The 22,721-nt window shown below is 41.1% G+C and overlaps 1 protein-coding gene across 10 annotated transcripts; it reads left to right on the top strand.

The window, feature by feature from the left end:
* Positions 1–3,456: 3,456 nt before the first annotated feature.
* LOC104908008 (elongation factor 1-delta) lies at positions 3,457–8,444 on the top strand. 10 transcript variants are annotated; one of them, XM_048634994.2, is made up of 9 exons: positions 3,461–3,957; positions 4,206–4,321; positions 4,580–4,695; positions 4,786–4,873; positions 4,985–5,112; positions 6,047–6,167; positions 6,880–7,276; positions 7,397–7,605; positions 7,701–8,444. In XM_048634994.2, the coding sequence occupies exons 6-9, from the start codon at positions 6,141–6,143 to the stop codon at positions 7,941–7,943; spliced, it is 876 nt and encodes a 291-aa protein (XP_048490951.1). In that variant the 5' UTR covers positions 3,461–3,957; positions 4,206–4,321; positions 4,580–4,695; positions 4,786–4,873; positions 4,985–5,112; positions 6,047–6,140; the 3' UTR covers positions 7,944–8,444. The 10 variants fall into 10 exon arrangements, 9 of the variants coding, with proteins under 9 accessions (XP_048490950.1, XP_057247238.1, XP_057247237.1 ...); XR_007269075.2 differs by having other exon boundaries at positions 3,463–3,957; positions 6,047–6,175; XM_048634993.2 differs by having other exon boundaries at positions 3,457–3,957; positions 4,660–4,695; positions 6,880–7,605.
* The last annotated feature ends 14,277 nt before the right edge of the window (positions 8,445–22,721 follow it).

The raw sequence follows: 22,721 nt of genomic DNA, 5'->3' as shown, positions 1-22,721 counted from the left end.
TTTAATATATGTGTCCAATGATTCAAATCATGATATTATTGATGAGCCATGTCTTGATTTGACAATTCACTCCATATATCAGTCCATTATTACTGCAATAATGAAGACATTGATTTGACAATTCACTTCATATATCAGTCCATTATTAATGCAATAATAAAGACATTGATTTAACAATTCACTTCATATATCAGTCCATTATTATTGCAATAATAAAGACCTTGATTTGACAATTCACTTCATATATCAGTCCATTATTACTAAAACCATGTGATGACTTGACAAATTCACTCCAATATCAGTGTAATATTGCTGACAATTCACCTTCTCTCTCTATATACCTTACGATGCTAACTACTCAACCATTCACACAAAATCATTCTACCCTACAACCCCCATTCTTCTTCCCCTACAAAAATATAGAAATCATGTCATCAGAATCAAGTTACGAGTATTACAAGCTTGTTTCGCTATAATTCGACAACTAGCTCTAGCGCGTGATAAAGAAATGTTAGGGAAAATAATGATCGCCTGCATTATTATCCACAACATGGTAGTTGAAGATGAACGAGATTCATATTCCCTTCGTTTTGATCCTAATGATTATGACCATCCTCCACGCCCTACTACTTCAACGCAAAGGAATGTAGGGACCTCTGATGAGCCTTTCGCATATCGCACTAGCGAGAATCGCATAGCAAGTCAAGAAATATATATGAACAATAGGGGTCGAGTTCGTGACCAAGTTGTGCATAAACGTCTCAAAGCAGACCTCATAGAAAATATTTGGCTTAAATTCGGGCAACATAGGGGTTAATTAAGCTGCTATGTTTTTTTATTATTATATGTTATGTAATTCTATATGTATGTGTTATTTCTATTGTTTAATGCAATATTTTATTATTATTATTATATTTTTCTGATTAAGTTAATTACCGTATCTAATTATGTACAATATTAACGAAATTAATTTTTATTAATAGTTTTTAATCACAAACATAAAAATTATTTACATTCAATAATCATTAATTGATTCTTAAATAATCCATAATAAATAAAAAAGATGGGATGGAAAGGAGATTTAGGAGAGAAAATATATGGTGGGGTATAGTAAAAAGTAGGAAAGAGATGGTGAAAATCTAAAATTATAGATCATCCATTGGGGGTGAAGAGATCATTAAAATCAATTGTGGATCATAAATGAGGTGGAAGAGTGAGAAATTAATAAAGTAATTGATGATCCCAAATTTGGGATCATCCATTTGTAATCCCCCACAATTTTAAAGGATTTTATAAATATATTTAAGTATTATATATTTATATTTAAACTCAAATGAGTTTGGAAAATGATTTGACTATTTAAAAAGGTTGACTATTTTAAAAGTCAAATAAAATTATATTTCATGGCTTAATAAAATTGAAAATATTTTAATTAAGCATGTCTTAATAAAAGTTTTAAATATTAAAGTGTATTGAAAAAGAAGTTTAATGGAAGCGAAAATCCTAAAAGGATAAAAAAGGAAAAGAGTCATGTTGATGATTAAAGTCCTAAGTTGTTCATCTTATTAGTCATCAAATCTCATTAAATCTTATCTCTTTTCCTAAGCCCAAAAAAAGGAAGCCTTTATATAATATCCTAAAACCCAATTATTTTATACCACACAATTAATTTCTTCACAAATCACGTCATTCACCTCTCCCTTATTCCTTCGACTTTTTCTCTCTCCTCTTCGTGCGTCGTTTCTTTCGGTTTTCTCTCTCAAATCTCGTTTCTTCTTCAACAAGAAACGTCACAAGCCTTCCTAAAGTCCCTGAATTTCTGCCGCTGTGCTGCTGCCGTGAGCTGTCCTTGCCGGCGCCCTTCCTCCTCCTTCGTTTGTTGGTTGTTTTCTTTCTTCCTGCCTAAGATTCCATTAAAAGACTAGGTTTTTATGTTGTTTTATTATTATTAATCATGTTTACTAGTTAAATTACTGTTTTTTTATTTATATAATTTCGGTCATCATAGTATATATTATAAGAAATTTTAGATTTATTATATTGAGTTTATTTTTAGTTTTAATCATGAAAATAAGAGTTTTTAGGGTTTTTATTTGCTAGAAACTAAAGAAATATATTATGAACTATGAGATTTACTTAGTACGTAATTTTAAATACGTTGTACATATTTCAAGAAGGGTTATTAGATTTTAAAAGTGCTGTAATTTCAGAAAAGAGTTATTTATGGAGTTTTTAGGGATTTTTAATTGCTAGAATAGTAGTACTATACTAGGAATTAAAAATACCTTAACTTTGACACTTAAAATCGATTTCAAAACATGTTTTAAAGGGGTTTTAATTTATTTAAAGCTGCTGTAATTTTTATTTCGAGTTATTAATTTTAGTTACTTTGTTTTCTAGGCGGAGAATACATTATAGGAGACTTTTAACGATTTAAAAGTGGCCTACAGGCTAGTATATACGAGGTACGTACATTATTTACATGCTATGTGGATTAGTAACATGTTTAAGGAAGGTTTAAATTTTTAGTATCATGTATAGGAACCTGATTTGTTCGTATATATGATTTCTGGAATTATTTTTTATGCCTGTGTGCAACATGTGACTTAGAATTGTTTATGGATATTGAATTATATGTTTGTATGGAAAATTTGATGCAAGGATGTCAAGTTAGTTTAATTATTAATTCATAGAAGAATTAGTATATGTTAAAGTGAATCATGTAACACATGTATTCTTTGAGAAGTGTCATTTATTATCTTATGAGGGCCGTGGACCTTATTTGGTAAGTTTACAAGTTATACCTATATAAAGGTAAGATTGTTGTTGGCTAGGTTCAACAAGTATAGAAAGTTAAGAGTAAAAAGGAATTAAAGTAGTCTTGGATTGTGAGTTGTGATCACGTGTTAAATCCAAATATAAAATAAGTTCAGTTGTGAATGTCTGCTTATTTATGTGTCGCTTATATGTGCGTGTCAATATAAGTAATAACATGTAATTAACGTAAAGTGTAACGAGAATAAGTTATAGACAATATTTTTTTTATTTTTTATGGACGAACCCTTTCTTTACAAAGCAAATCGTCCCGGGGTAACTTGGCCGGCTTCCTTTAACCTACGAGACTCTTCCAATAGTGAACATGCTGAATTCTTGGACGAGTGCTATCCTCTAGCCGGTCTTGCCCCAAAGGGGAACTCGACCAAGACTCTGTACCCTTCTAGGAGGGACACTAGTGGAAAAAACTGCTTTTGCTACTTATCAAATGCTTTGGTTGTCTAATCAACCCGAGCATTTGTGAAAATTTTAATAAAAAAAATTCACAACTGCTTGTGTTGATTAGTCAACCGGAGCATTTGATGTCAAATGCTCTGGTTGACTAATCAACACAAGCAGTTGTAAATAAGTGCTCCGCGCCTTTAGTCAATCAACCCGAGGATTTGGCTGACTTTTTTTTTATTACTAATTAATTCCCCCCTACTTCCCTCCCTCTTCTAATGAAATTACTATTCCCTATTTCGCCTTTATGTTTTCTCCCTCACTCCCTGCCTTCATCTCCTTCCATACCCAGCCACCGAAACGCCAACTACTGCCCTCCTTCTCTCCATCTCCTTCCATACGTTCGTACAAGCTCTGAATTCGGACGATGGATCCCCCAATTCTAGGGTTTCCAGTTCAATTTTCACTCGCATACTAAAGTGATTTGAATTTATTTCAACCCTCTCTCATATGAAAAGCAAGAAATACGCGGTCTAAGTTCGCCACGATTCTAGATTGTTCGAACTCCTCTCTCTATTCTTGTTTTCTCTCCTTTTTAGATCTCAAACCATAATTCCCTAATTCTTCTCGCTCCTCTTTGAAATCAAGAAATAGGGAGGATTTTTTGGCAAAGTTAAATCAAGAGGAAGAGAAGGGCGAAGATGTTCGACATTCAGAAATGACCAAGGTTCGATTTTTTTGGTAATTTCTTCCTTGTTTCTTCTATCTCGTTCTTGGTTCTTCATTTTCGATTTTATATCTAAGTTCGATTCGTTATTTCACACAAAACTAAGAACCTAATTTTTGATTCTAGGCTTTTAATTTCAGCACTTTCCTATTTTTGGTTTTCTAGATTTGGGAATTTTTTTAGGGTTTTCTTTGATTTCGTTTTGGGTTTTGTTTGTCAAAAACTTTATCACTTACCTTGATTCCCATTTCGGCCACTGCAGCAAACCACTGTTGTTCCCATGATGCTGTTCCGGAGCATGTCAAAAGACGAATTAGTTGAGCTCCTGCTGATGCTATTAGAGATGCGTTTAAATTGGAGTTTAATGATGAATGTAATGTGAGTTTCAATAGTACTTATTTATTTGGCCTTTATGGATCTTTCTATTTTCTTAATTTGAATTTGTAGCATCCTAGAATAATATGAAGTTTGGGGATTGTTTTTGCAATTTATTGTTACTATTAAATTTATGAACAAATAATGGTTGAACCATGATTGAGTGGAATATAGCTATTTTTATTGCTTAATTTGATTAATCTTTTAGTCGGTATATTTTTCTGTTGTTTTATTGTGGTGCTTTTTTGATTGATATACCAGTTACCAAGCTTCCAAGGATAATCTCACTGTGTTTTCTGCTGTACCTAAAGCATCTTTTCTTCCTATGTCAACGCATCTAGGTCGTACAAACATATCGATGCACTTTTGAGGATCTCGTAAGATCTTCTCTCTTTGATCATGTTTTGATTGTTTGATTTGATTTATGGGCATTGCTTAAACAATAATAGTTTTTTTTTTGTGATTAGTGGTGTGTCTGGTGAGGGATCAGGTGTTACTGTTGAAGGTAATGCTCTTGCTTCTGATGTCGCTACACCTCCAGCAGCTGACTCTAAGGTGGTACTTTATGTTCTTGGGTGCTTTCAGTATTTATATGCAACTGTTAATTCTTTGTCTGTGATGGTTCTGTGGTTTAGTTTCTCACTACTGTAATTGAAAATTTGTCAGGCTTCAGCTGATGATGACGACGACGATGATGATGTTGATCTTTTTGGGGGAAGAGACTGAAGAGGAGAAGAAGGCTGCTGAAGAACGAGCGGCGGCTGCTGCTGCTAAACCCGCTAAGAAGAAAGAATGTGAGTATTTCTACTGTCTCGATTTTTGTAGAACGAATGTGTATACCTGAGAAAATCTCAACTTATAACCTGTAAACCTGCTATGCAAACACTGCATATCACACTGGCATCTTCCAGAATTGTAGGGAAAGTAACTTCCCAAATCATCTCTTTATACATATATGAATCTTTCAAGGTGTTTAATTGATATTTATCTTGTGTTTTGGACCACACTTCACTGATGTTTGATTCAAGAGTAATATGTGCCATGCTAGCTCTCTACTTATATCATCACTTGATTCTAGTTAGCTTATGATTTTTTCATGTGGGAAAATCTTGATGTGTAGTTGTCCTTTTCTCCTTTGCCTATAAATGTGTTTCTTGTTCTCCTTTTAATCTCTTTACTTATGGTGTGAACAAGAATTTTTGATCTCTTTACTTATGGTGTGAACAAGAAGGCTTATTAAGTATTGTTGTGCTGTGTAAGGCAGAAAATACAGAATATACAAGAACTTTGAGGCTTTTGTTTTCAATTCTTCCTTTTGTCTTTGTTTAAGGGGATAAAAACTTGAAAGCCAGGACATAGAGGAATTACCTTACTTGAGACCCACTAACTTCCGCCTTTCTTACATTTTTTGGAATGATTAATTTAAAGTCTTTCTATTGATGACTTCATATGAGTTGGAGATGATTTATAAATTATATAAACCATCTCAATTCTATGTTTCAATGTTATTATTTTCGGTTTATTAGAATTTAAGAGGATAATGTCCTTTTTTAGTACCTTTCGCAGCATGGGTAACTTCCTTTGGTTGTATCTTATTTTCTTTTTGTTATGAGATCAAAGAGCATTCTAATCTTAATGCACTCTGCTGCTGGAGTTGTTTTCTAATCTTAATGCATTTTACTGCATTTTGATATGGTTATATTATTTGGTTTGTCTCATTTGGTGCAGAGGTTGTTGTGGTGTCTTGAGGAGCAGGTTTTGAATCAATCTGATGGTGATGATGTTTTTAGGGTGTGACAATGATGAATAAGCTATTGCAAGGATGGAGGAATCACTATCAGGCAAAAGGGTGACTGGGTGACAAGCATCTTTCTTTAGTTTAGATTTATAATTCTTACCTGTTTTTCACGGAACTTTTTGTAGAATACTAATTATGGTGTCGTAAAGGCATATGAGATTTTTTTTTTTGCAATTATTAGCTAGTTGTTTATACTTGTGTCATGACATTAATTTTTAATTTGATTAATAAAATTTCACTTTATATCCTTTTTATTTGTTCTTTTGATTTTTATAAAAGTAGTCTTAGGGGCTGCCACACTAAAAGCTACTTATACTGAGTAGCTGCTGAAGCTGTACAATTTTTTTTAGAAAAAAAAAACTATCAAATGCTCCGGTTGTTAAGAAAAAACCGAAGCATTTGACAGACAAATGCTCCAGTTTTTTGAACAACCGGAGCATTTGAGTTACAAAATGCTCCGGGGAAAACCGGAGCATTTGTAAAATGCTCAAATGCTCGTATGGCGTCTGCTACGCGCTAAATACATAGCATTTAATGGGTTTTCAACCGGAGCATTTGATTTTTTTTATACTAGTGGGAAATCGTCCAAAATCTATTGGCCGACTTCCTTCCTCAGAGGATATCCTGTTATTTTATTTTTTAGCCTCTGTTGGACGGCCCCCCTATTTAACAGAGCCCCGTCTAACTAAAGCCGTACCATCCCTGGCCGGTTCCCTTTTATTTTTTTTCCAGCCGCTGATATTTTTACTTGTTTCTTTTTCAGAAAAATGCCCCAACGTCCAAAGCGTTGGCTGAGAAGGCAGCTTCAAAGAAGAGGCCGTCCACGACCGGGGATACGCCTCCCCCCAAAAAATCCAAAGGCTTCACAGCCAAGAATAAAAAACCCTCTCGGCCTTCTTTGCCAAAGGTCGTGATTTTTATACCGGCCGAGGAAGACCCTCCTACTACTGAGGAGAGGGCCTTGGTCACTTATGCCGGCCCAGTCAATCCAACCCTCCCTCTTTCTTCCGAGCAATCGGACGCGGTTGTTCACTTGGACGAGACAGGGAAACAATCTGCCCAGCCGGACGCGGCTTTGGATGGGTCGACCTTATCTGGGCCGGTGGCCAAGCTGGTATCACAGATGCCGGAAGCTTATAGGTCGACTTCCCGATCTTCTGGTGAGTCTTACTATTCTAACGTTGTTAGGACTTTGCGCGTTGGCGGGCGCCCGATGAGTCCGTCCAACAGACAGGCCGTAGTTATACCCGTCAGAAATATTGACGAGTCACCTCTTTCAGATAAAGGAAAAGGGGCAGCTGAAGTAGGTCCTGACGGTTCTCCCACTCTCTCGGACGACGAATCCTTGGCCGCTTTTGCGAGGATGAATTTGGCCGATCGTGAGAAGCTCAAGCAGGAGCTTTTCAAATGCTTCCCTGAGCCTTATATCAAGGGCTTGAGAGGGGCTTCATCAGGACCTGTAGGCTACATGTCTCAACTGGCTGCTGAGGTATATTTTCTGTTTCTTTGCCGCCTTTTTTCTTTACTTGTATATATGCTTACTTTTACGGCCGTCCTAACATGTCTTCATCTTTCCTACTTCAGCTCTTTGCTCGCAACATGATTATTGAGGACTGGGCAAGACTGCTCAGAAAAGAAAATAAGCAGCTCATCCGGGAGGTTACCAAAGCGGCGGACCTGGCTCAGTTTCCATGGTCGAGCAGGAAGTGCTGCACCGCCAGTCCAGGGAGGCCTGGGAAAAGTGCTCGGCTAAAATGGAGGTCGAGAACCAAAGGTATATGCTCCGGCCGACGGAGCTTCTGGACGAGAGGGCTACTTTGGAACTAGTCCTTAAAGACGAAAGAAATTCACCCTTGCTGGCAGCTGCGGAGCTTCGAAGAGAGAACCGTTATCTGTGAGGTAAAAACCATGCACTGGCAGAGGATGCTCAGTCAGCTTCGAGGCGACCAAGGAAGCCCTGGGCAAGGTGATCGACATTTCAAAGTGCTGGGCCGTGAAGGCCTTTGAAATACTGGCCGAGGAGGATGATGTCCCAAGATTCGTCTGTCGGCTAGACTTTCAAGAAAGTCTTCACAAGGCCAGCATGGACGGGAAGGAACTTCCGACCTTTTAAGAGTCTTCGGACGACGAAGAAGGAGAGAAAGAGGCCGACCCTGAAGCCCAGGACGATGATAACAACAATCCTCCCGAGGCTTAGTTTTCCCTTTCCTTAGTCTTGGCCGCAGGCCTTTTCTACTTTGTAACTTTTTTACTTTTTTTATTTTGTATTTTTAGACTAGGTTGTGAATTCCTCTTTTGACCTTCTATATAAGAGTTTCTTTTTTCTCACATCTTTGCCTTAGAATTCTAATATGACGTCTATAATTTAATCCAATTATTTTAAATAATGATGCTAAGTATAAAATTGTTCGGCCTTTATGATCAACTTACTTTGGCCGAAGACACCATTATTTTTAACTTAGTCCATTTATTAGTTATGCCAAGTTTAAAAACTGTCCGGCCTGAAACTCGAATATTATTCGTCAGAACTTATCGTCAGAATTTATTATACCAAATTTCTTTGTATAAGGACTTTGTTATCTGCAGTAGTATATTTAGCCCATATACCCCCCTTCTTGGACGAAGTGGGAGTCTTATAATGCTAGGAACTTATTATCTATGGCTGAAAACTCATGAATGTCAAGGCCTTATTGATAAAATGGCGAATAGAATTAAGGTATGGAGTACTAGGAACTTATTATCTATGGCTGCTAGGAGTCAGTTGATTCATAGTGTGCTGATGATTGTGCACACATATTGGGGGCAACTCTTCATAATTCCTAAAAGTGTTCTAAAGGAAATTAACTCAATTTACAAATGTTTCTTGTGGACTGGAACACACAATGACAACAATGCTAGAGCTGTGTCATGGGAGAAGTTGTGCAAGACTAAAACAGGAGGGGGTCTGGGTTTTAGGGAGATGTGGAAATGGAATATAGCTGTTGTGTGTAAATTAGCTTGGTGTGTTGCTCAGAAAAAAAGATAATATATGGGTGAAATGGGTCAATGGCATTTATATTGGTTCGTCTAAGTGGGAGTCTTATAATGCTCCAAATACTGCTAGTTGGGGATGAAAATATGTGTGTTTGGCAAAGAATGAAATGAATGATAACACTCTTACTACACAATGGCTGAATGACAGGCAATATGGTATTAAAAAGCAATACAAAGCACTGCTGGGAGTGGATGCACATAACTAGTGGAGCAGATATATGTGGTGCAGATACACAATCCCAAAACACAGAATGATAATGTGGCTTGCACTTCAGGACAAATTGAAAACAAGGCAAAGGCTTAAGAATATGAATATATATATTGATGATACTTGTATTCTCTGCCAGCAACATATTGAAATTATAAAGCACCTGATGTTTGAGTGTGTGTTTAGTGCAGAATGTATCACCAGAGTGCTTAGCTGGTTTGGTGTCAGATGGGGGTGGGAGAGGTCTCCTATAGATGTGCAGATGGCTCAAGGACAGATACAAAGGCTCGAGATTTAGAAGAATGGTATACTGCGGCCATTGTAGCCACTGTCTATATGGTTTGGAAAAACCGCAACTTAGCTTACTGGGATCAAGTGATTATGATTGTAAATAGAACTGTTGGTGACATTAAGTACATGATTAAACATAGGATTGTACAAATCATGAGCATGAAAGTTAAAGATAGTGATAGAGAGTGGATTGAAGAATTGTAATGGTTGGGCATGTCCAGTTGTGATGTGGTAGCTAGGGTGTTTTAATTCCCTGGATGCTGTTTGTGTTTTTGGGCTTCAATATAATTACTTACTTGCCAAAAAATATAAAGGACAATTACTAGCATAATAGCATCAAACATAGGAAGATTATACTTATGATATTTCCAATATAATATCAGAATTCTTCATATAAATATGGGTAAGGTATACGCATTACTATGCCACAAATACAAAATCAACAATACTAAAAAGGAATGAAATTACCTTCTCCAACTTCGAATCTTTTCTAAAGGATAAAAATAATCTTTAGATATGGAAGAAAAATATAACGCTTCAATGAGATATTCAATGTTCTATCTATATTTCCAGCCAGTTATACTATCTATTATTGTGTACGATTGAAAGAAAGAGCCAAAAACATATTGAAAACAGATCGGTACACATCGCTAACTATTTATTACTCCTAGATTTATATGCATTCCATTTCTTGTCTCTAAAACAAGCTAATGCAATAAAGTATACATGGTATCCGCCATCGTCACATTGAACATGAGTTCTTGACATATACATGTCTTATGCAATGAAATCCTGATATGAAATAGAAGTAGTGTTGTAGCCTAAAAATCAACGGCTATTGCGCTGACACGTGTCCTCATCAGAGCCCTACATGTGGCATATATGCAGGGGAATAAAAGTACAAAAGGGCCTGAAGGTGACAGGCCTAAAAGTACGTTTCTCTGAGAAAGCGTACTAAAAGCCTTCTTCTGGCCCCAAAAATTGTACTTAGGCCCAGAAGAATGATCTACACCTTTATATAAAGTGAGGTGGCTGACCAATTAACGCTGCCACGTGTCCCACTACTTTGATTAGCCAATCAGATGCTCCCAAATTAGGGTGACATCAAGGCACACAGTCATTTCAAACAGTATAAATAGTCCTTGATTTCAGGGTGAAAGGTACGTTTTTCAGAGCATAGTACTGTTACTCTGTCATAAATTCTTCTCTCTCTCTCTCTACTTTCTCTCTCTAAAAGTTCCTTTACATCCCTGACATCTGACTTAAGCATCGGAGGGGGAAATACCACCCAAACCTCCAGGGTGGGTCCCTTTTTGCAGGTTGCTGGTCAGGAGTTTGCTTCGGGATTTGAACCAATCATTGTTGCACAAGTCTCCATTTTAAGAACTCATCTTTGGGAGTGTGATATAAGTTTGCTAGTTTTACACTACATAACATTTGGCGCCGTCTGTGGGGAGACGCAACAATGACGGACTGTCATCATCGAATGTGCAAGGAACAGAAGTTTTAGAGTTCAGGTGGATGATACGTTGATGACGAGAGCCACCTCGTGGACGGGATCAGGCCATGCTGCCGTTCATCTAGAGGGTAGGACTGAACTCCAGTCATCCAAGAAGAATCTTGACCGTCCAGTGACAGCTGGTCATTTGGAAAATGTGTTGAATGACTTCCAGGCAAGGATGGCCGCTGTTATGGAAGAGCAGATTAAGAACAATATGTTGTTTTCAGATGAGTCCGGAGGAGAGGCAGCTGGCCACTCAAAGGGCGATCCCAGAGGGTCGTCCAGGACCTAGTCGGCCACCTCGGCCAAATTGACTAGGCCGCCTTCCAAAGGAAAGCAGCCAGCAGTCAGTGATTCTAGGAGGAAGATGGACTGGAACTGGTGGTCCGTCCAGAGATAATATCCCTCCTACTGGTCACATGATGGAGACTGATGCCAGGGAGTACTTGGAGGCCAAGAGGGCGGCAGCGCAGCAGCGTTCGGCCTCTGGCTCCACGCCATATATGAAGGATCCATCCTTAAGGCTCCCGTCCAGAACAGTGGTCCATCAGCTTTCCAGCCAAGGCAAGAGAAGACAGTTTTGCAGCCTATGGTGTACAGGCGTCAAGCCTTAGCTAACACCTCATCTAATCCGGTTTTGAAAGAGTACCGTCAGGAGCACATACCCATTGAGGGGCAGGTGGCGGCACTCCAGATCAATTGGCCCACTCCTTTCTCGGTCAGGATCATGGAGTCCCCTCCTTTCCCAAAGGTTAAGCTCCCAACCATTGAACCTTTTGACGGAACTACTGATCCGGACGATCACCTATCAGCTTACAAGCATCAGATGTATGTCCAAGGGTGGACGATGCTACTTGGTGTAAGAATTTTCCAGCTACTTTGAAGGGAGGCGCAAAAATGGTTTAACAACTTGCCACCTAACTCAGTGAACAATTTTACTGAACTTAGCATTCTATTCACCAGTCACTTTGTGGCTAATCGTCAGAACAAAAAACAAGCATGCACCTGGGAAAGGTCATCCAAGGTCCTAAGGAGGCCTTGAGAGGTTATGTGAAGGATTTAATCTAGAGGCATTGCAGATCCAAGATCTGAATGCAGGTGTGGCGTTTGACGCCTTCATCAGAGGCTAAGCCAGGAAGTTTTAAGTTTGATTTGGTGAAGAAGAAAATCACTACTTTACGGAAGCATTGAGGGAGGCTGAAGCATTCATTCATGCCACAGAGGTTTGTGCTGAAGCAAACAGCCAGAAGTGAAGAAAGTGAGAGAAGCTGTTCAGCCAAAAAAGAATCCGCCCAAGAAGGCTGAGACTTGGGCAATGACTTCTATGACCACCTCGTCCAAGAGAAGTAGGCGGTCAGAGCCGGCGGCCTCAGCTGAACCAATAGAGTTCAACAAAGATCAATATTCCATTTTGATGGAAATAAAAGATCAGCATGAGCTAAAGGCGCCGGCCGAAATGAAGACGCCTTACCGTAACAGAGACAAGAGCAAGTATTGTCACTTTCACAAAGATTGTGGCATGAAACCAATGAATGCAAGCATTTGAAGCGAGCGCTAGAAGAGTTGGCTCGAAAAGGAAAATGAACAATTACCTCCTCGTCAGGAAGGAAGTTTCAGAAAAGGGATAACCGTCAAGGAAGAAAGATGGACGGAGATAGCACGGATGATGAGTGTAGTAATGGTCATCTCAGGAGGATTTGCGGCTGGAGGTCCAACAAATCGGGCCACAAAAACTATTTGAGGGAACTCAGTCAAGTGATGCTCACAAAGCAGGCCGAGTCTGATCCTTTTCCAAAAATAGTGGTCAGCGAGCTGGACCGAGGGAAGATAAGGACGCCGCATGATGATCCTGTGTGGAAATGAAGATTGCCAACCTTAGGGTTAGGCGAATTCTGATTGATACGGAAGCTCCACTGATATAATCAGTGCTGATTGTTTGTCTCGTTAAAGTTTGACAAAAATGATTTGATGCCGTAATCATCCTATAATGGTTTTGGCGGAGGGTCATACACCCTAGGGAACCGTCACATTCCCGTCAGGGTTGGAGAAAAAGATGCGGCCAGGACGCTTTTTGTGAAATTTTTGGTAGTACGAGACTTGACAGCTTATAATGTCATTCTGGACGACCTACCTTAAATCACATCAAGGCCGTCATTGTGACCCATTTAATGCTGATGAAGTTTGATGTGATGGTGGGAAGATTGGATCCTTTATGGAGATCAGCAAGCTCCAGAGAATGCTATCTCACCACACTAAACCATCATCTTGGAAGAAAAGGCAGAGTGTCCAAAGGCCAAGAGATGATTCGGCCAAGAAGTTAAAGGCCAGATTTTGAGCTTAGGAAGAAGTTGAGAAGGTTCAAGATGCCTCCTCTGAAAGCAATCCGTCCATGCTTTTGCCTAGCAAGAAGAGAAAGTGTTTGGCAATTAAAGAAGAAAACATTCATCTGAGATAATGGCTATAATGGTCTGGGACTAGAACGTCCAGAACCGGTGGAAAGTCCAGTAGAGATTTGCTTAAATCCAGAGCGTCCGGAAAGGACATTGAAAATTGGATCAGTTTTGAGATTAGAGATTCAGGACGCCTTAGTTGCGTTGCTGCGAGAATTCGAAGATGTGTTTGCCTATGCTGTAGATGAGATGCCTGGGATAGACCCTGAAGTGGCTGTCCATAAGCTCAACATTGAGCCGGGGCAAAAGCCTATTCGGCAGAAGAAGAGCATCTGGGCCGGCCAGAAATAAGGCCGTTGATGAAGAAGTCCAAAAGCTGCTCAAGTCTAAGTTCATCCGGGAAAATATTACCCAGATTGGGTAGCAAATGTTGTGATGGTTCCAAAGCCGAATGGCACTTGGAGAATGTGTGTTGATTATACGGATCTGAACAAGGCTTGTCCTAAGGACAGCTTCCCGTTGCCTAAAATTGATCGTCTGGTGGATTCTACGGCCGGCCATGCCCTGCTGAGCTTTATGGACGCCTATTCTGGCTTCCACAGATTCCTATGTGGCCGGATGATCAAGATAAGACTTCCTTCATTACTGAGAAAGGATTGTATGGATGGCTCAGGATGCCCTTCGGCCTAAGAAATGCGCCACCACATTTCAGAGGCTCATTAATACGGTATTTCAGCCCAGCTTGGGCGAAATATGGAAGCCTATATCGACGACATGATCGTCAAGAGTAAAGAAGAGAAAGATCATCTGGACGATTGAGGGAAACCTTCCTCACCTTGAGAAAATTCAAGTTGAAGCTTAATCCGCAAAAATGTGTGTTCGGCGTAGTTGCTGGGAAATTTCTGGGATTTTTGGTTGATCAGAGAGGGATTGAGGCAAATCCCGACAAATTCAAGCTATTATGAATATGTCTTCGCCGTCCAAGTCAAAGAAGTTCAGAGGTTGACGGGCTGTTTGGCTGCTCTTGGACGGTTTCTCTCAAAATCAGGAGACAAATGTCACCATTTCTTTGCTACTATCAAGAAGAATGCCAAGTTTGAGTGGTCGGAAGAAGCTGAGGTGGCGCTTCAGCAAGTAAAGATCATCTTCGGCAGCTGCCTAGCGTGATCAGTCCGGCCGAAGGTGAGAAGTTGTATGTATACCTGGCTGTATCACCTTCGCGTAAGTGCAGTCCTCTTGGCTGAAAGAGACGCGGTGCAATACCCGTCTATTTGTGAGCCATGTGCTGAAAGATGCTGAGAACAGATATTCGTCCATCGAGAAATTCGGCTGGCTTTGTTGATGGCTAGCCGGAAGTTAAGGCCTTACTTCTTAGCCCACAGCATTCTTGTATAACAGATCAGCCGCTTAGGCAAGTGTTGCATAAGATGGATGCTCTGGCCGGATGTTAAAATGGGCTTGTTGAGCTTAATATGTTTGATTTAACATTTGAGCCTAGAAAGGCAATCAAGGGCCAAGCTTTGGCTGATTTTATTGTAGAGCTTACTCGGCCTACGTTAGAAAGCGTCCAAGATCCGGCGGCAGGAAGGCGTCATTGGACCCTTATGGTGGACGGATCCTCAACTGCAACGGATGTGGGGCAGGAATCATTTTTCAATCTCCAGAAGGGGATAAGTTTGAATATGCTATGAAGTTCAAATTCCAGGCGTCCAATAATGAAGCAGAGTATGAAGCTCTCTTAGCCGGCATAAAAATGTGCAAAGCGGCTGGGGCCTTGGAAATTGAAGCTAAAACTGACTCTCTGCTGGTTGTCAGTCAAGTCAATGGTGAGTTTGAATGCAAGGAAGCGTCCATGAGCAAGTATATGAATTTGGTCAAGAAGAGATCAAGTCTTTAAAGAGGTTCGTCCTAGATCAGGTGCCCAGATCAGAGACCATCAAGCTGATGCCTTTCTAAACTAGCCAGCTCGGCTGAAGGAGATGTTCCTAGAACAGTCTTCTGGGAAGTAAAGGCGGCCAAGAGCATTGAGGCCGGAGAAGTGCTGTTTCTCAGCCGAGATGAGTGGATGAGTCCAATCATTGAATTCAAGAAAACTGGCCGTCTGCCTCTTGATCCAATTGAAGCCAAGTATGTGAAAGCAAGGGACAAGTGGTTTGAATTGTTGGAATGAGACTCTATACAAGAAATCCTATAATCGGCCTCTTCTCAAGTGCATCAGCCGAAAGGAAGGTCTGGACGTTTTGAAGGAGTTGCATGAGGGAGCTTGTGCTTCACATTGGAGGAAGAGCTTTGGCAGAAAGGGCTCTCAGGACGGGCTACTTTTGGCCGTCCTTAAAAGAAGATGCACTGCTCTATGCCAAGAAGTGTGATAGTTGCCAAAAGCATGGTAATATCTATCAAAAGCCGTCCAATTACTTGACGCCCATTCTCTTTCCTCTTCCCTTTGCTAAATGGGGGATGGACATCCTTGGGCCTTTCCCTATTGCCGGGCCAGAAGAAATTTGTAATAGTAGCTGTGGACTACTTTACAAAATGGGTTGAAGCTGAAGCATTAAGGGGCATCACCACCAATGACGTCAAAGGGTTCATCTGGAAGAACTTGATTACAAGGTTTGGCATGCCCCAGTCGATCGTCTTTGATAATGGGCCCAATTTGAAACACCCAAACTTCGTCAATGGTTGGCTGACCAAGGAATTAAGCCCACTTTGCAGCAGTAGCTCATCCACAGGCTAATGGGCAAGTGGAGGCTTTTAACAAGATTCTTTCGGCCGGGATTAAAAAGAAGTTGGACAATGCAAGGGGCTTTGGGTAGAAGAATTGCAGCTGGTCTTATGGTCAATAAGGACAACGGCCAAGAATTCCACGGAGAGACTCCTTTTATGATGGTTTATGGCTCTGAGGCCGTCCTCCTATTGAGGTTGAAGAACCCACTTTAAGGTAATGATGTATCAGAAACGCTAACTGGGCAGCCTTAGGACGGCTCTGGATTAGTTCCTGAAGTCAGGGGCACGCTTTGCTGAGGATGCAACTATACAAGTTGAGAATGGCAAGAGACTTCAACAAAAGAGTTGCAAGACGTCCGTTAAAGCTGGGAGACCTCGTCCTAAGAAAAATGGAAGCGGTCGGCCGAGCCAAAGAGTTAGGCAAGCTTACTCCTAACTGGGAAGGACCCTATAAGATAATCGAAGTAGTTCAGAATGGCACCTTTCGTCTAGAAGGATTGGACGGACGTCCTATTCCTAGGACGTGGAATTCTGACACTTTGAAGAAATACTTTGTTTAGGGCATCCAGCTAAATTGTAATCTTTTTTAATGCATTACAAAGAAAAAGTAGAATGTATACATGTATCTTGACTATTCGTCAAGCAAACTTCATATAATACAGCTCTACTTCTCTCTAACTTAGTCTGATTTAATTGCTTAAAGTTATTACAAACGTCCAAAGTCATTAAATTTAGCAAAGCAAAACAGACAGCGCACCTTTCATTGGAGGTCGGCCGAACATGTTATCGTCCTTAAATGGATAAATATGCAAGATTTGGCCGGTGGTTTACTTAAAGAGTTGAACACCTCCCAAACAAGGTCGGCTAGGATTAGGACGCCTTAGTAAAGGTGTCCTACTTTCCGTCAAACAGCCACAAAACTTCGAAATAACAACCTTAGTAAAGGAACAAGTTATTTCATAATTTAACAAAGATGGACGAGTTACACAAACTCTTAGAAAAACGTCCAAGTTATTTAAAAATTATCTTCTAACTCCTTCTTGAACAGAAAAGTTATAAAACTCTTCGTCCAAGAAAGGGGGCATATAGGGGCATAATTTATAAATTGACTAAGTCTTTGTCCAATGACGAACATACCCAGGTTCTGGCCGAGCAAATTTTTATACTTGGTAGTTTCTTTTGAAACCCAAAAATTAAAAACAAGTCTTTGGTTAAAGCATCTGGCGATGAACGTCCAGAAAAGAGCTACTGGGGCAGATAAAAAATGTTGACGAATTACTTTTATACTTAGACATTAATGAAGGTCTTAATGTAATCAGCCAAAAGAGCTGATTGGATCGTCAGAAAATATAGACGAGTGCTTTTGTACTTGTACAAATATGGGATTGTAATGTAAGCGTCAAAAACAGTATAGCATAGCACAAAAAAGATTGAAAAAGATAGCTTTTCATATATGAAAGGGATGATTACAATCTAATCTAAAAAAAAAAAAATAAATAAATAAGAGTACAAGTGGCTCACGGTCAAGATACAACAAAAGAACTAGGCAGCAGGAGGATCATTGTCCTCCCGTCCTGACCTCCATATCGTCTTCTCCTTCTTCGTCTTCAGAGGATTCTTCAAAGACGGGAGGTTCTGCTCCAGTTATGGTGGCCTTATGCAAGGCTTCTTGGAACTCTAGCCGACGAGCATATATGGGGATATCCTCCTCTTCGGCCATCATGCCAAAAGCCTTCACCGCCCATTCTTTTGAGGTATCTATGACGTTGTTCATAGCCTCTTTGGCGCCAACAACGGTGTCTGCAACCTCAGTTCGAAGGACTTGGTTCTTGACCTTCAGGACGAGGTCCTCCTTGAAGAAATCAGCAGCCATTGTCATGACTGAATTCCTCTCGTCCGTCAGGACACGTTCCAATGAGTCCCGTTCGTCCAGCATCTCTGTCAGCCGAAGTAGGTAGACTTTGATCTGAGACTCCAACTCGGCTGACCGTTTTTCCAGCGCAATTTTGGTCTGCTGATGCAACACCTCTTGCTGGGCCATGGCAAACTGAGCATGGTCAGCGGCCGCCGTCACATCGTGGACGAGCTTCTTGTTCTCTTTTCTGAGCTCCTTTGCCCAGTCTTCTGTTATCATGCTGCGAGCAAAAAGCTGAAAGCATGAAAGGATAAGGCATGTTAGGACGGATGAAAAAGAAGTAAATAAATGCCAAGTATAAAGCATAAGCGTCTAAATAGAAAAGGATGTACCTCGGCAGCAAGCTGAGACATGTATCCTACATGTCCAGACGATGCTCCCCTTAACCCCTTAATATAGGGTTCAGGAAAGCACTTGAAAAGCTCCGTCTTGAGCTTTTCACGGTCGGACGACGACATCTTCCCGAAAGCTGGAGAAGATTCATCGTCAGAAAGGCTAGGGGAGCCGTCAATAGCTGGGCCCTTCCCTTTATCTGAAAGATTAGACTCGTCAGTACATCTGATGGGAATTACAACGGCTTGTTTGTTGGACGGATTCATCGGACGCCCGCCAACCCGTAGCGTTCTAACTACGTTTGAGTAATAAGACTCACCAGAAGAATGGGAAGCCGTCCTATAAGCAGTGGGCATCTGCTCTACCAGCTTGGCCACTGGCCCAGAAAAGGCAGACCCATCAGCAGCCGGCCGGTGCTGAGAAGACTGGCCCGCGTCATCTAAAATAACAACCTCGTCAGGTTGTGGCGCTGCAAGCTGCTCGGCAGGCCCAGTATATGTTACCAGAGCCATGGGGCCGACCTCGGCCTGTTCTTCCTTGGCCTCCTCTTTGGCCGAGAGATCTTTCACGACCTTAGGAACCGGCCGTGTTGGTTTCTTCTTTTTGGCTGTAAACCCCTTTGGTTTCTTGGAGGGGGGTGCCTCGCTGGTCCCAGCCGGCCGCTTTTTTGCTGCCGCTTTCTCGGTCAATGCCTTTGATGTTGGGGCATTTTTCTATAAATTAGTAGAAGCATGAAAGAAGAATTAGTGGCCCTTCAAAGAGGCAGATCGTCCAAGAAATATCGGACGAGCTTATCCACGAAGAAGCAGTCCGTCCATTAATAATCTGGACGAGTTGCTCTCCTAGGAAGCAGTCCGTCCATCAATGTTCTGGACGAATTGCATTCCAAAGAAGCACCTCGTCCTGTCCTTGTCCAGACGAGTTGCTGTTCGAAGACGCAGTCCGTCCAGACATAACTTGGACGAGTTGCCCTTCAAAGAGGCAGCTCGTCCAGTCGATGTCTGGACGTGTTGCTCCTTGATAGGGCAGCACGTCCGAAAGTCAGCTTGGACGTTGCCTCTCGAGTAAACAGTTCATCCAGTTGTAAAAAAAAAAAAAAAAAAATTTTGAATGAAATCTTACCAGTGTGTCAGCCCTCTTCTCGGCACCTGACTTGCTGTATTCTTTCCAGAGAGTATCAGCAAATCTGGATGAACTCATATCTCCAATCCAAGATTTTCTGAGTTTACTTCTGGCTGAATCTGCAAAAAAGAAAAAACAAAACCACAGGTGTTAGACGAATGGCACGCATGCCGGGAATTTTACTTAGAGGATCTTTAGTAATTATACCTCTGTCCTCGTCCTGCCGCAAGCCGGCAGCGACAAGGAAATTATCATGATAAAACATCTCTTTAAAAGGGATCCGATTGGACGGACCCTTGAAAGAGACGTCTTCCATAGAATACTCTGAAACCCGGAAATACTCCACCATCTCCTTGGCAGAGCTATCCTCTAGTTCCAGATACGAAGCCATTCGTCCAGTATTGGTGGTAGATCGGCTAAAATACTGAAGCCGGCTAGCCACCACTTTGCTGGGCGCCTGGACGAAGAGGAACTCACCCTTCCAAGAGTGCATCTTGGATGTTTTATCCCAAGACGTCAAGAAGCCTTGACGGTTGCATACACTCAGCCAGCTCCCTTCGACAGTTCTAGGAACCTTGGCAACATAATGGATGTGGGTGAAGGCAGCCAGAGAAGGGTTCGTCCCTTTCAAATTGCACACAGCCAGAAAGGTCAGGATGTTTTGCCAAGAGTTTGGGGCAAGCTGATTATGTCCTATACCGTGATAATGGAGCAGTTGGCTGATGAAAGGGTGGAGAGGAAAGCGAAGGCCGGCATCTAATGCCAGCCGATAAATAGAAAAATGGCTAGAAGGGGCACTAAAGATGGTATCCTCCCGGCCAGGGAGAACGAATTTGTAGCCCGGCATGGGCATGGCCGTTGAAAAGGAGCTAAGGTCTGAACCTAATCGTCCCAGCCAAGTGTTATCGGCCAGGATGAACCTAGGGTCAGAGAGGGGACCTAGCCGTCGTCTTATTTCAGACGAAGTTGTTGACGGCTCTTCTGAATCACTGGCAGGGTTGGAAGAGCTGGCCGTCCTTGGCTCATCCGAGACCGTCTTGTGTGTGGACGGGTTGGGGTCTGGAGAGCCTCTGCTAACATGTTCATCCTGAACATATTCAGGAGACGGATTTGGAACTGCTGGACGAGCGCTTTGGACTTCTTGCTCCCCGTCAGCAGGATTTCGCCCTGTAGATGCCTCCATTTCCGAGCTGGAGGCCGGCAGGTTAACTCCTCGTCTGATACGAGCTGTTTGCTTAACACGAGCCAGATTACCCTGCACAGGTAAAGACTGGGTCGTCTGACTTAGCCGGCCATGAGAAAAGAAAAGAATGCATGTCCGGCCAAGATGGGTCCAACTCTAGAAGATGCCGAAGAAGATAGGCCCTCTGTTCTAGGGCTAGTACCAACCCTTGAGCGGCCGGGTTTGTTCGATGAAGAAGACGAGCTCATTTTCTTAAAATATGAGTGAAAGCAAGAAAGAGTTGAGAATATACCTGTAGAGGAAAGTTCGGACGAGCGTCAAAGGTGACTTGAGGCTTCGGATGAGCAAAGTAAGAGCTTGGACGGGAGTTGTTCTTCTCTCTAAGAGTTCAGTAAAAATTTGCAGAGTCTCTCTCTCTAGAAAATTTCTCAGCGATGTTAAAATGATTTCCGGAGCGACTAAGGCACATATTTATAGAGGGGTGAAAATGACCTCCTCATCCGGTGAAAAGTGACCGTTATGCCTAGAGTTGACCTATGGAGACCGGCAAAATCGCGCCTCTTTTTTGAATGAAGGGGAAGGGCAGTTCCAGGTCGGTTAAAAGAGGAAGATTAACCGTCTTGGCGCCTAAAAGATAATAACTCCCTCTTTTAAGGGGCAAATGTTGTAGCCTAAAAATCAACGGCTATTGCGCTGACACGTGTCCTCATCAGAGCCCTACATGTGGCATATATGCAGGGGAATAAAAGTACAAAAGGGCCTGAAGGTGACAGGCCTAAAAGTACGTTTCTCTGAAGAAAGCGTACTAAAAGTCCTTCTTCTGGCCCCAAAAATTGTACTTAGGCCCAGCAAGAATGATCTACACCTTTATATAAAAGTGAGGTGTGCTGACCAATTAACGGCTGCCACGTGTCCCACTACTTTGATTAGCCAATCAGATGCTCCCAAATTAGGGTGACATCAAGGCACCACAGTCATTTCAAACAGTATAAATAGTCCTTGATTTCAGGGTGAAAGGTACGTTTTTCAGAGCATAGTACTGCTACTCTGTCATAAATTCTTCTCTCTCTCTCTCTACTTTCTCTCTCTAAAAGTTCCTTACATCCCTGACATCTGACTTAAGCTTCGGAGGGGGAAATACCACCAAACCTCCAGGGTGGGTCCCTTTTTGTGCAGGTTGCTGGTCAGGAGTTTGCTTCGGGATTTGAATCAATCATTGTTGCACAAGTCTCCAATTTTAAGAACTCATCTTTGGGAGTGTGATATCAGTTTGCTAGTTTTACACAGCATAACAAGTAGTAATTATGTAGAGTTCTAGTTCTGTTAGAATTCTATGTAAATTAAGGTTTTATTTAATTAAGTTTAAGTGATAAAGGAATCCTATTATACTTAGGAGTCTAATCCTTATCATGAGTCTAATTCTATTTAGGCGTGTGATTATGTTAGGCGTGTGATAATTAGGTTGTTAGTTTTTACTTTAAGCTTACTGTCCTAGTTTAGGAAATCTTGTTGTATAAATAGGCTATTTCGGCCATCTTAATAAAATTACCTATTCCTTGTGGAATTAAGTTTTAGGAGTGAATCCAAGTTTAAGCAGTGAATGCAAACCCCAATTATTATCAACCCTTGGTTAGGAATTGGTAATTTCATATCTTGTTACTAAGTGTCGAAATCTTTAATCATCATACGTGAGTTTCATGATCAAAGAGTCGAACCTAAGTCTTGAATTAACATTCAAGATTCACTTTCTTAGTTAAAGAATCAATCAAGAAACCATAAAAAACCTATCTTTAAATCAAGAACTTATGTATAGCCTTCAATTTCACATCAAATCCAACATTCATGTTCCTAAGAATAACTTGCCAAGCTTATTCCACACCCCTTGTTGTCTTGAACACACCCAAT

This window comes from Beta vulgaris, chromosome 8 (assembly GCF_026745355.1).
Source record: "Beta vulgaris subsp. vulgaris cultivar EL10 chromosome 8, EL10.2, whole genome shotgun sequence".
Classification (NCBI taxonomy): Eukaryota; Viridiplantae; Streptophyta; class Magnoliopsida; order Caryophyllales; family Amaranthaceae; genus Beta; species Beta vulgaris.
Note: the sequence above shows the minus strand (reverse complement) of the source record. Positions and strands in the feature narration are given on the sequence as shown.

Coding starts and splice junctions, on each gene's coding strand:
- LOC104908008 (XM_057391255.1), top strand. CDS start 6,141: ATGGAGGAATCACTATCAGGCAAAAGG. Junction 6,168..6,879: donor AATCACTATCAGGCAAAAGG/GTGACTGGGTGA, acceptor TTTCTTTTTCAG/AAAAATGCCCCAACGTCCAA. Junction 7,606..7,700: donor TGTCTCAACTGGCTGCTGAG/GTATATTTTCTG, acceptor TTCCTACTTCAG/CTCTTTGCTCGCAACATGAT.